This window comes from Danio rerio, chromosome 2 (assembly GCF_052040795.2).
Source record: "Danio rerio strain M-AB ecotype USA chromosome 2, GRCz13ab, whole genome shotgun sequence".
Classification (NCBI taxonomy): Eukaryota; Metazoa; Chordata; class Actinopteri; order Cypriniformes; family Danionidae; genus Danio; species Danio rerio.
This window is the reverse complement of record NC_141022.1, coordinates 6,903,371-6,920,000: the sequence shown is the minus strand read 5'-3', so window position 1 is coordinate 6,920,000 and position 16,630 is coordinate 6,903,371. Positions and strand designations below refer to the sequence as shown.

The following is a 16,630-nucleotide window of genomic DNA, read 5'->3' as shown; positions in this document are numbered from 1 at the left end:
TCTATTGATTGTTCTCAGGTAATGCGTTTTGGCTGAGCGCAAAGATGAGCTAATGTTAATCTATGTAACAATGTGCACTGATTCTGCACATTTGACTGAAGGCTTGCCTTTTCCATAGTGTATAAACGTATTGTACAATATACTTTTTTTAATGGCCATTATTGATTTTTGAAACTGATATTCAGTAAAAGACACAGGGTATGTTTCATAATTTACTATGAAAATGAAAGGAGGCAGTTACAGTGCATCTGGAAAATAGCGCTTCACTTTTTCCACATTTTTAATGTTACAGCCTCATTCCAAAATGCATTACATTTAATTATTTCCTTAAAATTTTACACACAATACCCCATAATGACAATGTGAAAAAAAAAGAGTTTTTGAAATTGTTATAAATTTATTAAAAATAAAAAAACCTGAAAAATCACATGTACATAAGTATTCATAACCTTTGTCGTGAAGCTCTAAATTGAGCTCAGGTACATTCTGTTTCCACTGATCATTCTTGAGATGTTTCTGCAGCTTCATTGGAGTTCACCTGTGGTCAGATCAGTTGATTGGACATGATTTGAAAAGGCATACGCCCGTCTATATAAGGTCCTAGGGTTGACAGTGCATGTCAAAGCACAAACCAAGCATGAAGACAAAGGAATTGTCTGTAGATCTCCGAGACAGAATTGTCTCGAGACACAAGGCTTGGGAAGGTCACAGAAAAAATTCTGCTGCTATGAAAGTTCCAATGAGCACAGCGGCCTCCATCATTCGTAAGAGGAAGATGTTTGGAACCACCAGGACTCTGGAAGCTGAGTAATCAGGGTAGAAGGGCCTTAGTCAGGGAGGTGATGGTCACTCTGTCTGTGCTCCAGCGTTCTTCTGTGGAGAGAGGAGAACTTTACAGAAGGACAACTATCTGTGCAGCAGTCCACCACTCAGGCCTGTATGGTAGAGTGGCCAGACTGAAGCCACTCCTCGCCTGGAATTTGCCAAAAGGCATCTGAAGGACTCTCAGACCATGAGAAACTAAATTTTCTGGTCTGATGAGACTAAAATTGAACTCTTTGGAGTGAATGCCAGGCGTTACATTTGGAGAAAACCAGGCACCGCTCATCACCAGGCTAATACCATCCCTACAGTGAATCATGTTGGTGGCAGCATCATGCTAAGGTGATTTTTTTTAGCAGCAGGAACTGGAAGACTAGTCAGGATAGAGGGAAAGATGAATGCAGCAATGTACAGAGACATCCTGAATGAAAACCTGCTTCAGAGTGCTCTTGACCTCAGACTGGGGTGACGTTTCATCTTCCAGCAGGACAAAGACCCAAAGCACACCACCAAAATATCAATGGAGTGGCTTCACAACAACTTGATGAATGTCCTTGAGTGGCCCAGCCAGAGCCCGGACCTAAATCCTATTGAACATCTCCGGAGACATCTGAAAATGGCTGTACACCGTCTCTTCCCATCCAACCTGACAGAACTTGAGAGGTACTGCAAAAAGGAATGGCCAAAAAATTCCCAAAGACAAGTGTGCCAAGCTTGTGGTATTAAGTATTGTATTTTAAGTAAAGTATTAAGCAAAGGCTGTGAATACTTATGTACATGTGATTTTTCAGGTTTTTTTAATTTTAATAAATTTGCAACAATTTCAAAAACTCTTTTTTTCACATTGTCATTATGGGGGATTGTGTGTAGAATTTTGAGGAAATAAATGAATTTAATCCATTTTGGAATAAGGCTTTAACATAAACAAGTGTGTAAAAAATGAAGCGCTATGAATACTTTGACGTTGCTATACAATATACGATGCTCTGTATATTAGGCTACCAGCAGAACATATTCAGAGGATCCTGCAAATTTTGCAGTGGCAACTTCTATAAAAACGCTGACTGGGAAATTGTTAATGTAAACATTCACATGTTGAGCTCGTCCAATCAATGCCACTCTAAATATGCAAATAAGGTCATTAACCCAGAGTTTGTAGAGAATGTAAAGTGTGAAACAGAAGCTTATGAATAAATTATGAGCATTGCCAAACATAAATAACCCCAAATTCAGATTACCCAAGGGTTTAAATAAAGACTTAATTATTTCAAGTGCGAAAAGTCTTATTGTTAGTTCCTGAATACTGATCTAATGTTAATTCAAGCCTTTCTCAATGTAAAATTGTATGCATTTTTGCTGCCTGCTCTTTCATGTTGTTCTCAATGACAAATTTGTTTTCAAAGCTAAGTTAAGTTGATTAATGACAGCTAACATTTGAAATTGGATTAGGTTTAATTGCATTAGTCTTGCCTGGTACCGAGGCGATGTCCATGTTGAGGGTGGTGGTCTGTGAATGCGAGGTGTCATTCTGCACTGCACCATCTTTGGATGACTGTGATGATGGAGATCCATTCGCTGTGACCTCAAAACTTGATAAATCCGTCGGGGGAGAGGAGACAATGGAATCGGCAGTACCGGGTCGTGAATCACTTTTAGGAGTCATGTGATATTCAGAAAGGACTTCGTTAAGCGTTGACGTCCCATCTGTGGATGAGTCTGCTCTTTGACCTTGAAAAGAAGTAGAAAAGATCTGCATGAGCAAATGCTTCCAGCTTGATTATTTTATTTTTGTTAATTTATGTTCATTATTATGTTTATTGTTGTTTTTTAAATAATCACATAGCTTAGTCACACCTTACAAAAAAAAAAATTCAATAGTTAAAAGGGATAGTTCACTCAAAATTGAAAATTCGGGGATCATTTACCAACCGTTGACTTGTTTCTAACTCAGGGGTCTGAAAAGGTTACAAGTTCTGTTGTTATGATTATAGATCAGAGATTTGGTGTTTCTTGAATCGGTCATTCCAACAAACATTCGCAAAATGTGTCGCAAATGTCTGCGATTGCAACTACTTCTCTAGAGCTGTAGTTAGAAGCTAAGTTCATGGCTGTGTTCTATTCCGACTTATCCACAACACCATATTAGTTAAAAAGGACTTACAATAAACAAATGTATTACAATTAACTAACATTAAAGTCTGCTTGAAATAAAAAAAAAAATGCTATGTTTATTTTGCTAGCTCACATTGTTTATAATTAATATATACAAGTGCAATCCACTGAAAAACATGTAAGTTTTGGTAATCTTTAATAAACGTCAGACTATTTGCATCCACGTTTGAAGTGGCAATCCTTCTGTTGAAATCAACCTGAGGGCTTCCATAGCAACTGCATGTTAATACCCTTTGTCATCGTTGGTTTGCTATGAGGGATTGATTCGATAAATAAAGCTCCACCCCTACTCAATATTTCACGCCAACATGGCGAAAACATGTAAACACCACACAGAAATGCCAACTGACCTAGCTGGGACTTAAACAAGCTACCTTCTTGCTGAGAGGCAACAGTGCTACCCACTGAGCCACCGTGCCGCCCATTTTTGCTAAATGTATAATACGTTGCTCCAGGTACGTTTCGTTACACGTTTCAGATGACAAATCCACTAGAGGGCGCTGTCTATATTTTTGTGAATCTTAAATACGTAACTTCGGGTTCGTATATTGTCCTTGTACACAAGGTAAGCTACTGAGCAAACTGCAACTTTTGTGAAGCATCAAATCACCGTCATATTAGCTGTCAAAACGTGCATGACTGCATACATTTTTTATTTAAAAAATCAGTGGAATATTGTCTATTACTATACAAAAATTGTACTAAAGCTGGTACCTTAAAATTGTATGCGTTTGTATCTAAAAAGTCCATATTAATAAATGTTCTTGAAAAGACTTTATATGAAATAAGTCTGCTCCCGAGCAGGTTTGAGCTTCCAGAACTGTGGCTGTAACAGAAAATCTCTGATGAGGTTTGAAGAATGAAACAATCCTGGATCGTCAATAACCAAATCCAGCTAATTGAGTAATCCATGTACCAAGAACAGATCCTAGGTGGCAACGAATCAAACATGGTAAACAAGTGAAAAGTCAAAAACGCTGGAAGACTAGACAAGGGAAAACCACTTTGTAATGTTAGCAAGTTAACAAGACTCAGCAAAGTATCTGTGAAAGTGAGTGGCGTATCGTCCTTGTAATAACTGATAATGAGTTTCAGCTGAGTGCAAGGAGTTCTGGGATATGGAGTTCAGCAGGAATACAGAAAGTAATCTCCAGCGGAGAAAACCCCACTGATGATCACAACAGGTAATAAATAAATTTTGGTGCATTTGAACAAAACAGATTTATTAAATGGATTTATTTTTTTTAAATAATATTTTAGTCACTGAACATCTTTAGAAATTGAAAGATTATACATTTAAATTCATGCCAAATATTGGGGGAAAAATACAAGCTACAAAATTTCAGCTAAATTTTATACATTTCAAATTTACTTTAAATTTTGAATGTTTTTCCCTAACATATAAATTTGGGTGTACTAGTTTTTGGACGGTTATCATAATTTATTTTATTAGATTAGCTCCAGATTTGGCTTCAGTACAGACTAATTTAATGTATATGCACAAATATACTATTGTAAAGCTTCCTTTATAACACATTCATTAAAATGAGAGATTTGTGAGGGTTGTACTCATATTTGTATGCATATTTGTATGCACTCATATTTGAACTGTATGCAGTATATTATACATACTTTTTTTTCATTTTGAATACAATTAATCATTTGACAGCACTAGTCAATGAAATCTTATTCAAAGTGTTACCCAAAAATTCCCATAACAACTGTGCTTAATAAATATGGTCATTTAAAAGGAAAAAGAGCATGAGATTTGATTTGGGTGAAGCCAAAGGATGAACGCTGTGTGTTTTCTCATGCTGATCAGTTACGTGGGCGTTTCAGACCGGATCTGTACAGACGAGTCTAATGGTCACGCAGCGAATTCACAGAACAAAGCAGTTGTGACCTTTACAAGTCAAGAAGCAGCAGAGGAGCAAACAAAGCAGATGAATAAGGATTTTGATATAACACGTGCAGCTTCCTTTTGATGATTTAAAAAACAAAAAGAAAGAAAATATTACTCAATATAATCGTTTATCGTAGCTGACTTATAAATAGGTTACAAGTTAATGAGTACGTTTTTAAATGAGTACTCTGGTTTATATGTATGAATTAGGTTTATTTTACTTGGATATCTAAACACTTTAAAAAACAAAAAGAGTATGACATGTCTTACTAAAGAGTGATTTTATAGACAGTGTACATGTTTATGTGTACATGTATGGATCAAAGGAAATATATTTGCAGCTTCTGTATACCTTGTTTTGCCTTTAAATTAGGTTTTAAAATTACTTTGAAAAAAAAGTCATTACAAGTGTTATCAGTGCTTATTAACAGCAGCTGTTACTGTTGCCTGGTGACAAGATCGTCTCATTTCAAAATGCTCGGTTTGGCCTGTGTGGACTTCGAAGGAATCATCTTTGAAGTCTGCATCCTTCGGCGGATGCAGCCTCTGAAATGAGACACAGCTAAGGTCTTTGTTTGTGTTCAACAGAAGAAAGAAACTAATAGTTTTTGAGCAAGGGAAGGGTGAGTAAATAATGACAGAATGTTCATCTTTGGGTGAACTATCCCTTTAATGAGAGAAAGTTGTTATAAATATTGGCTGGGGAGCAAAAATATTTCACAAATTTATTTATTTTTTCTGTTCCCAAGTATATGGTGAATATATAAGCCTCTCATTTTAAAATTGTAGTTTATAAATGGAATTGGTGAATGTCGACATACTTTTCAACAGTGTATGTATGGATATATATGGTAGGCATGGTACGATAACAGTGTTCAAGGTATACTGAGGTTTGGAAAAGTCAAGTTTTTAAACCATCAAAATTTTCTGCTATACCGTTCCTAAGGTATGAGTAAGATTTTTTATTTACATTTTCTTTTTAGGACCATAGTATCTCCAGCAGAAAAGATCTCCAAAGATGCCATTTTAAATTGTAATGAAATCAGCGTTTTTGAATCAAATGAATTAATTGCCCCACCAACAAAAAAAATTGTTTGGGTTGCATTTCTTAAAACCTAATATTGCTAGTTAACACACTCTACACTTAACACTTTCTAAAATATCAACCATATGGTAGAGGTTGATATGTCGGTTTATGGTAAAAGTACCAAAATGAATACATATACTATGAAAAATCAGACAATAGGATGTGTAAGACCAATTTATTTAAAAACAATCAAAATAAAACATTTTTTAATAATAAATCATGTTTATTTTTTAAAGTATGCCATAAAATATTTCAGATTCTCATTTAACATGTTTTCTTTTCTTTTTTTTACAATAACCAAAATTAAGTGTAGTAGTGCAACAGAATTATGTTTGTTTGATTTTTTTTTCTTTTGTAAACCAACAATGCTGTGTGTGTAAACTATTATTTAAAACAGTGATTCTTTAAATGACTTTAACGGTCATTATTTAAAACAGTCAAAATATGGTATGTTATGGCAGTTAAAGGGAATGATTGTTCCTATTTTAATATTTTCATCTTTGGCATATTTTTACATGCAAACTATCTATGATAACATGTATTTCATAATAAGAGTAGATAACAAAGCAAATTAATGGACGGATGTGTTTGGCTAAATGGATTTATTATCCAGATTTACTGAAACATTTCAAATTATTTCACGAATAAACTGTTGTCATTGTTTTTATTCCTAAATTGTTAACATTTTACATTTACTTAAGTATGTAAAAAATATTTTCCTATTCTTTAAATGTATTGTAGCTATTTTAACGTAAATTGTTAATGATAGCATAATATTTCAAAATAGGAGATGATAGATAGATAGATAGATAGATAGATAGATAGATAGATAGATAGATAGATAGATAGATAGATAGATAGATAGATAGATAGATAGATAGATAGATAGATAGATAAAAACAGTAGTGAAAAAAAGCCTGACAACACTATAACATTACAGAATTCATGTCGCTGGATTCATGCTGGTATAAACATACCCTTACCTTTTAAGACAGATAAATGAAGAACCATGGCAGTCCAAACAATTAAAGCGTTTCGAGTCCTCATGGTAAATAAACCGAGTGAACGCGAGCGCGCGCACAGACACCGTGTAGCCTCGCTCTGTGAATCCCGGGATGATTTTTCCGTTAGATGACAGCGGACATCATCATCATCAGAGCTAAAAATATCCCCGAGGGTCTGGGCTTCAGCAGCGGGGTGTGGTTAACCGCAACCTATGCTCGAGAAACGACGACTTCTGTATAAAGACAGCCACGAGTAAAGGGCTTTGGACGTCGACTGTAATGTCAACGGTTTGCGCGTGAATTTGCGTTTGAAGTGAATGACGTGTATCGCCGTCAGCTGTTATTTAGAGCGACCCACGTGTGTGTCAGTGGACCATCCCGTCAGAAATACACACAAACACGCACACATGACCTGAGAGAGTCTACAAACACCCCCTCACAAATTTCCACTCAGGACACAAGGAGCTGAATGTGGAGCGAGCATGACCGCAGAGGAGTTCACGGTGGAGGCAGTGGAGAGGGTGAGTACAGGACCGAGTGGCCAAAAAGACTCACAAAACACTCAAACATGTGTCCCTCAGCCATTTTTATGACGAGACTTATTAACAATAATCGACTAATAACACTAATTTTCTTCAAAACATATCACTTAAACTGTCTATATAAAGGCAAAAGGCCAGTTGTGTCCTTTACTTTAGAAGCTCAACTTGTCACCAAACCTTTTTCTGCTTGTTCAAACTACTTATTAAATATGAGTTGAACCAATCCAACAGAACCTAATTGTTTTATGTTTAATCTACTTAAATTTGTAAAAATGATTATGTTAACTTAATTAAATAGTGTTGCGACAACACGAAGGAATTGAGTGGAACCCAGCATTTTTACTGTGTAAATAGATAGATATATAGATAGATAGATAGATAGATAGATAGATAGATAGATAGATAGATTGATAGATAGAATGCGGAGGAGTTCAGGGTGGAGGCAGTGGAGAGGCTGAGTACAAGACTAGTGGCCAAAAGACTCACAAAACACTCAATCATTTGTCCCTCAGCCATTTTTTGGATGAGACTTGTTGACAATCATCGACTAATAACACTAATTTTCCTAAAAACATGTCACTTAAACTGTCTATATACAGGGCCGGCGCGTCCATAGAGGCAACCTAGGCGGCCGCCTAGGGCGGCAGTATAGAGAGGGCGGCATCCGCGACACCTCCATCAGCACCCGCGTGTCCTCAGTTATATCCGCGTATAGGGCGGCAGAATTGAGGTCCGCGACACCCGCGCGTCCTCAGTTATATCCGCGCATAGGGCGGCAGAATAGAGAGCGCAGTGTCCGCTACACCTCCCTCCCTTCCTCCCTCAGCACCCGCGCGTCCTCAGTTATATCCGCGCATAGAGCGGCAGAATAGAGAGCGCAGTGTCCGCGACACCTCCCTCTCTCCCTCCCTCAGCACCCGCGCGCCCTCAGTTATATCCGCGCATAGGGCGGCAGAATAGAGAGCGCAGTGTCCGCGACACCTCCCTCTCTCCCTCCCTCAGCACCCGCGCGTCCTCAGTTATATCCACGCATAGAGCGGCAGAATAGAGAGCGCAGTGTCCGCGACACCTCCCTCCCTTCCTCCCTCAGCACCCGCGCGTCCTCAGTTATATCCGCGCATAGAGCGGCAGAATAGAGAGCGCAGTGTCCGCGACACCTCCCTCCCTCCATCCCTCAGCACCCGCGCGTCCTCAGTTATATCCGCGCATAGTGCGCTGGAAAAGAGGTCCGTGACACCTCACTTAATTTTCATAACTGGTCACTTTCGTTTTCACATTGAGGTTAAGGGCTGCATGATCGTCCTCTGCCTAGAGCGGCAGTTCAGCTTGCTTTGGCCCTGTCTATATAACAGCAAAAGACTAGTTGTATCATATATTTTAAAAGCTCAACTTCTCACCAAATGATTTTCTTAAATGTATTGATCCTTTTTTTACTTTACTAAAATACTTAAAAACATTTTGCAAATGAACAGTTGAAATTTTTTTCCCTATTCTTGAACATATTGTTACTATTTTAACGGAACTTGTAAATGATAGCTTAACATTTTGTCAAGAGTGACTGCATACACTCAGAAAATACTTTTGCTGCTTGGTCAAACTACTTATTTAATATGAGTTGAACCAATCCAATTCTTAAGTTTTTTCGGACAACTTAATTGTTTCATGTTCAATCTACTTAAATTTGTTAAAATGATTATGTTAACTTGATCGAATTGTGTTGGAACAACATGAAGGATCCGTCGGTCAGTCAGCCATTCAGTCAGTCGACAGCGGCCGGTGGATGTACATGAGAACAGCAGGCGTGAGTGGCACTCATGTGAGAAATCTGAGATCTGAAAAAGCATACACAGCGGCCTCTGGTGGATTCACGAAAATAAAAACTGCAAAAGAAAAAAAAAAGTAGCTCCTGGGATGTATTTGGCGCTCTCCAGAAATGGATATAAGGGTACGTTTTCAGAATGAGCCTGGGTTGGTTTAAGACTTCAATAAAAACTGACTAAATAGGGGTTTTTAATTTAATGCTAAAAACAACTCAAACATGATTGTAATAGCCTATTATGATGATACCTCTCACACCGTTTAAGCTTTGTTCACTCTGTTAATCAACTATTACTTTATAAAACAATGATCTCAGACACGCAGGCTTTCTTTGTGCTTCCTTTACTTCACATCCATGCGCATAACACTGACGTCACACTTAACCATACATGGTCTGTCACATCCTCCCATCCTGCTGTCTATCTACATAACATATTGTAACATCTTTTCTTTTTTTTTTTTTGAACAATGTATACACAGTATTATGTGCACTGTATGCAAGAAACAACATAACATTACAACTTGTGCACAACAGCATAACACTGACGCACTTCTAGTTTTATTTTCAGAGCTGTTGCCTCAGTCAAATCAAGCCAAATGCAGAAAAAAAAATGCGTAGCAACAGTTGAATATTTCCATTTTCATATATTGGAGTGTGACTTTAAATTTTATTGACAAACAACTGATAATTATTCATTCATTTGATTTCTTTTTGGCTTAGTCCCCTTTATTAATCCAGGGTCGCCACAGCAGAATGAACCGCCAACTTATCCAGCACGTGTTTAACGCAGCGAATGCCCTTCTAGCTGCAACCTATCTCTGGGAAACATCCATACCCACCCATTCACACTCATACACTATGGACAATTTTTGCTTACCCAATTCACCTGTACCGCATGTCTTTGGACTGTGGGGGAAACCAGAGCACCCGGAGGAAACCCACTCAAACGCTAGGAGAACATGCAAACTCCACACAGAAACAGCAACTGACCCAACCAAGGCTCGAACCAGCGACCTTCTTGGTGTGAGGCGACAGCGCTACCTACTGCGACACTGCATCGCCAAGCTGTTAATGGTGAACATTAAATTTCATACATAATTCACCCAACATCAATTACATACTTTCTATTTCTAAATAAATGTATTTCACATCCAGATCCTCTCTGCTGAACTCAATTAGTTACTCGCATTTTTGGGATTTTGCCTTTGGAAGTATTTTATCCATTAATATTTCCTAATTAGAAATCTGTTTTGCACTACTCACAATGAAGCATCAAACCAACCCATGCCAAGGTGTTAATAACAGTTACTTTGCACCTTAAAACTAGTTCCTCTGCTTTTATAAGAGGACACTTTAAGGGTGAGAATAATCCCTAACACCTGAGTTAAAAGAAACTTGTGATAGTCATACAGCCAAGGGCTTTTAGCAGTAACTGCCAATTAAAGCTCCTAAATAAAGAGACGTAAAACCTGAGGTGAAATTTCATTAGCTTGATTCACTGATTGTAAGCAGAAGCTTTCTGAGGCCTCTGTTTCTTCATATTCCACATAATTCCACCCGAACAGCTGTTTGTAGGAATTTGGTCTCGTAGTTCAACACAATATAGGAGCTTCTGCAAGTGGAAGGTAACTCGATATTGCAAGAAAGCTGTGCTGGTCTAATAATAACTGCCAGCATGTGGAGGATTTGCTGTTTGGTTTATGTTGCTTCCCCATTGTGTCCTGAGATTTCAGATGCATCTATACATTCAATGTCTTCAGGAGAGAAAGGATATGATAATATGTGCACTGCCAATAGCAAAATGTTCTTGAGAGAGTGTCTTTTTTATCTATGTGATCAAAATATTGTAAAAAAATAAAAAATAATGATGTGAAATATTATTACAAATTAAATTAACAGTTTTCTATTCCAATGCAGTTTAAAATCTATTCCTATGAATATAAAAAATGTAACATAATCAAAGTTATATTTTAGATTTTATATATATATATATATATATATATATATATATATATATATATATATATATATATATATATATATATATTATTATTATTTTTTTTACGATAATATTTTTTTGAAAAATACAGAAAAAAGTTTATATATATATATATATAGGTGGGCATAGATTATTTTTTTCTAATCTAGATAAATCTCAATGTAATCTTGGAATTAATCTAGATTAAAATGGCTCATTTGAATTCTGCCGAAGACATTCAGAATATGTGTGCAACCCAAATAATGACTAAAAGTAAGTCTTTGAGAACGGGTTTCTCAAGCCAGGTGGCGCATTAAACCAGGGGCTCATCTCCTGTTTCCAAAATGCTTCACAAACTGCTTGAGAAACTGTTCTACTATGATAATTGGTGATGAAAATAAATGATGTTCATTAAGATGTACTTGTGTTTACGAACTGTTTATTTAGTTAAACATGAGTTTTGAACTGTAGGCCTACATAAGCTTCAAACTGCCATTTTTTTATCACCTTAATCTGACTTAAATCATAACTGAACTAAACAGAAATGGAATTAAGACATGGAGTATGCTTATATTAGTGGCATAATTGCAGTAAACCCTGTAATAAAACTATTACCGTCATGTAGGCCTTTTCGCCATATTTTCCGACAAGATCCACACACTGTCAGTAAAGGACAGCACACACACACACACATTGTGAAATGCAGAAGTTTTTTTCTTTCCATTTGTTGTGCGTTATTAAATTCCATAACACTCTCACCAGTCCTTACTCCTTGTTTGCGTCTAATACCCCAGTTTGTCACGGGGGCATGAATGAAATGTTCATGAGTTAAAGTGAAACTGCCGAACTGCAGTTAAAGTCAGTTAAAACTCTTACATGAAAGCACTTCACGTAAACACCTTTATTATATTATTGTCTATTAAAGCAAATAACTAGACCACAGATGTCCATGTAAGCGTAGTTAGTAGTGACTTCAAAGTAAGTGAAAGATCCAGAAGGGCATCTGCTGATTTGATTCAGAAGGGCACTTTTTTGTCAGATGGCTCACCGGTCAGGTATACATCAGCTTTAAAATATCAAGGTGGAAGTCATCGTAGCTTGCGTAGAACAGACCCAGCTCCCAACCCAATTTTAAGAATAGATTAACGCCGATATTTCTTTTATCGCGCGATAAGAGTCTCACATTAAAACATAATATCGTCATTTTAGAATTATAAGGTTCTATCTGACATTTTTGTCAAAATTTAGTTATTCACATATTCTTATTAAATGACTACAACTTATTGACATTATATGATTTAAAAAAAATGCTACTTTTATTTAACTTATTTTAATAACTTTTTAAGGCGTCTTATTTAAAAATGTATGTATGCTCTTTTCGATGCCAAAGAAAAGTCCATTGAGGGTGCTTTCACACCTGTGAATCGATTCAGTTGTTCCGAAACAGAGATTATAATGTTACATTGTTACTCTTTGCTCTTGGAGCGGTTCGCTTTCACATTGCAAAGTTTCTAAACGGACCAAAATAGCTAAAATAAGTCACGTGCGAGTAAACTTTCCTCACATTGGTCAGAGTGTCAGGGTTTATTTTGCAGCGTCCCGCTCAGCTGTCAGGAGAGGTGGTGGTTTGGTGGTGATTGACAGGGTGCGCGCGCGCGATGTGTCTGAGGAGAGATGCGGTGGGGAGGGGTGAGAAGGGTGCGCGACTATGCCTATTTGAGGACTGGGAGGGAGACGCGAGATTACCGGGAGATCATCACTCGTTTGCGGGCATCCGGAGACTTGCGAAACTTCCTGCCCTACTCATAATTGTCTCTTCATATGGCCGTAAGCCTATTACATATCCATAAAACACTGTGATATAACCGCGCTCGGATCGGATCGCTTTCTCACTGCAATCGAACCGCTCCAGGGTTCGTTTCAATCAAGCTGAGACCACCTCATTCAAGCGATCTCGGAGCCATTACTTTGGCGCGGAACAGAGCGCGATTGCCCTGTTCACATATGCCAAACGAACCGTACTAACTGGGCAATCGAGACAAAAGTGTAGGTGTGAAAGCACCCTAAGACACACGAGTTAATAAAATAATGATGGTTACAAACTTTTTACTGTTAATATGTATATAATAGGACTGATTTTGTTCAGTTTTTTCTCATGATTTTAGGCTCTTCAGCAGCTTTACTATGATCCTGATATGGGGAAGAAGAATGTGGCCCAGAAGTGGCTCTCAGAAGCCCAAGCATCACCGCAAGCTTGGCAATTCTGCTGGGATTTGCTCCGGCCAGAAAAAGTAAGTGACCCCACAGACACGCACACACATACGCACACATAATAATGATTCTTCAGCAGTTTGTTTAGGGCACTTTTTTAGCTCTTTCAGGGTTCTTTAGCTCACTCTTATGTGCCATTATTGCATTTTTGTTTTAAAACGCACAAGTTTTGTTATGGTTACATCTGTCATTCACTCTAAACCAACATGAATCGTTCTGAAAATGCTAAAAATCCTGTTTTAGTTTGGAAATGTTTCCTTTCAGCATAGATTGACTGAAATGCAAACTTTTGAAAATTGAGACTGGTCTTCTGAACTATTGCATCTAATTCCTGATTTCCCTTCTTAAAATGGAAATGCACTAGTGTAAATGGCCCATTTATCTATTCAAAAATAATAACAAATAATAAGGATTTTTAAAATGGCATAAAATATGTGACTCATTCTGAAAACCCAGCTAAAGTCTTTTTCTTTTGTGATTCGCTTTTTTGACATTAAAATTATCCTTATGTTAATAAATGTTGTTAAATGTTAATAAATATTTAAATATTATATTATATAATATTGCTAAATTAATTAATTATAAATATAAAATCCCTACCTCTTTTTGGGTTATAAGATTTACAGTATGCTGTAGCATTTATAAGCAAAGGTTGTACTAGCTATTTTATGCTTACTGTATGTATTTAATATTTAATACTACTTTTATGTAGTTTAACACACTGTAGTTGTTACGATAACCAGCGATCGTACTCCATTGATCGCTGGTTCTCACTCACAATAACCATGGACTACACTTCCGCCTTTGATGGACTACATATTCATACTTGCACTTCACCCAGACACACATGCTTACTCATCTAGACTGATTACATTCGCAACACCTGAGGATTGTTCAGAGACTGAATGCACTACTATTTAAGCCACACAATCACCCTTTCACTCTGCCGAGTCTTGTTTACTGTTAGTGACATTACAATATTTTCCTTGTCTTGTTTCTCCGTGTTTTGACCTCAGCCTTGTTTATCTTTTGTCTCTGTCTGCCGCCTGCCTTCTGACCTCTTGCCTGTTACTCAACTATGATTTTGGACTGTCTCCATATACCTGTTTGCACCTGTGTTGACCATTGCTTGCCTGACTTTGAATATACCCTGCATTTGGATCCAAACCTCAGTTGTCAGTGTCACTCCCCGACGTTACAGAAGTATTTTTAACCCTAAATTACTGTTTTTACATTTTGAATTTAGTTAGAATTTTTAAGCCAAATCCTAAAACTATCCTATGGTGTGATTGTCTCAGGCATAGTTTAGTAAATTACATATCTAATAAATAAGATCCACAAAAACATAAAACATTACCTCAGGCCTAGTTTTAAACATTGGAAAACAGGAACTTGATATATTTTGATACATTTTGTGTATAAAACCCTATAGAAATAAAGGTGACTTGACTTGACTCGATGATTATAAGCAAGTGAACCGCTTTTACTGCTATTTATCACCATTTTTAGAGTGATACGCCACACTTTAAAATGTATGAATTTCAAAAGTCAAACTTCTGTTCCTCATCAGGTTCCTGAGATCCAGTTCTTCGGGGCAAGCACATTACACGCCAAAATCTCCCGGCATTGGTCTGAGCTCCCGGCTGGCCAGTTAGACTCTCTGCGGTCGCAGCTCATGGCTCAGGTTGGTCAGTTTGCGGCAGGGCCCAAGATGGTGCTGACCAGACTCTGTGTTGCTCTGGCCTCTCTGATCCTGCACATCCTACCAGAAACATGGCCAACGGCGGTCCCAGATATCCTGTGCGCCTTTCAGACAGGAGAGGGTGACGGTCCAAGCCGATGCCTGGCGCTTCTGGAACTGCTGGCCGTCTTGCCTGAGGAGCTTCAAAGCAGCAGGATCGTCAACTCTCGGCGGTCCCAGCTGAGGAGCGCTCTGGCTGCACACTGGAGCTCCGTCTGCCCCCTGCTCCAGCAGTTACTCCAGCAGCCAGATGCTCCTGGCCGGGTCAGGGAGCGGGTGTTGAGGTGCGTGTCGTCCTGGATTACGCTGGATGTCTGTTTGCAGGACAGTGAGGGGCTTCTGGAGAGCTGCTTCACTTTGCTAAAGGAGTCAGAGATCTTTGACGCAGCTGTAGAAACCATCGTCTGCATCATCTCACAGCCCGACTGTCAGAGGTGAGAAACACCACATGGGTTGTTGACACGATTTGTCACACATGAATATTATTAGAATTTTCATCACTGAAGATGCAGGTAATGGTTAACATTTCTATGTCTTTCATGGATTTTTCCTTGTAAAAACTGCAGTGTTGTTAAATTAGTTTTACATTTTTGAGCCAAATCTTAAAACTGTCCTATGGTGTACTGAGTTAAACGTAGTTCAGTAAATTACAGCTCTTATAAATCAAAAAGGAAATCATGAAGCCATTAATAAATTCCTCAGGCCTTTTTTTTCTTCCATGTATTTCTAAAAACATAGGAACTTGATACATTTTGTCATTAAAAACCACATCATCTGGTGTAACACTATATGCAAATTTTAAATAAGTTTTTGTCTTTTTGTCAGATGATTTTTTTCTTTCACACATTTCATTTTTTTGTAATCATTATAAAATGAATGCATCTGCATTTTGTTGTTCTTTGGTGTGACACTCCATTTCTTGAAAGCGTCCAACAAGTCATGGAGGAAAAAAGCATAATTCTTTATAAAAAATAAATGTGAAGATGTGTCCAACAATGAGAGTAAATCGATCTCACTCAAGCTATTTATATATTATTAAAAGTTGTTTATTTTAATTTTGACTGTCACATTATAGGGCATATTTAAGGTACAATTCAGTAAAAATATATTTTTTAAAACAGTAAAAGAATTGATAAAATATAACCCAAAATTTCATACTTACAAAATATCATGTCATATATGCAACATATATTTTAAAATATTGCAAATATACTTGCTTACACATGGTCTTTCCATCCATTGGAGTTTAAAAAATGTATGTATGTTTAAATATTAAATATACATGTATATT

The 16,630-nt window shown here is 37.4% G+C and overlaps 2 protein-coding genes across 8 annotated transcripts in view; one reads left to right on the top strand and one right to left on the bottom strand.

The window, feature by feature from the left end:
* Nucleotides 1-7,101, bottom strand: part of si:ch73-344o19.1 — a 22,464-nt gene extending 15,363 nt beyond the window's left edge. For all 4 annotated transcript variants that reach the window (XR_015478209.1, XR_015478208.1, XR_015478210.1 and 1 more), the window contains exons 1-2: nt 6,968-7,101; nt 2,293-2,550 (exon numbers count right to left, since the gene is read on the bottom strand). Coding sequence is in view for 1 of the 4 variants with exons in the window: in XM_087240436.1 (XP_087096562.1) it covers nt 2,293-2,550; nt 6,968-7,031 (322 nt within the window). In the remaining 3 variants the exon portion in view is untranslated. The remainder of the gene's footprint in view (nt 1-2,292; nt 2,551-6,967) is intronic.
* A 105-nt stretch (nt 7,102-7,206) lies between these two features.
* ipo13a (importin 13a) overlaps nt 7,207-16,630 on the top strand; it is a 32,958-nt gene continuing 23,534 nt past the window's right edge. For all 4 annotated transcript variants that reach the window (XR_015478180.1, XR_015478181.1, XM_087240382.1 and 1 more), the window contains exons 1-3: nt 7,207-7,509; nt 13,493-13,618; nt 15,169-15,773. Coding sequence is in view for 2 of the 4 variants with exons in the window: in XM_087240382.1 (XP_087096508.1) it covers nt 7,471-7,509; nt 13,493-13,618; nt 15,169-15,773 (770 nt within the window). In the remaining 2 variants the exon portion in view is untranslated. The remainder of the gene's footprint in view (nt 7,510-13,492; nt 13,619-15,168; nt 15,774-16,630) is intronic.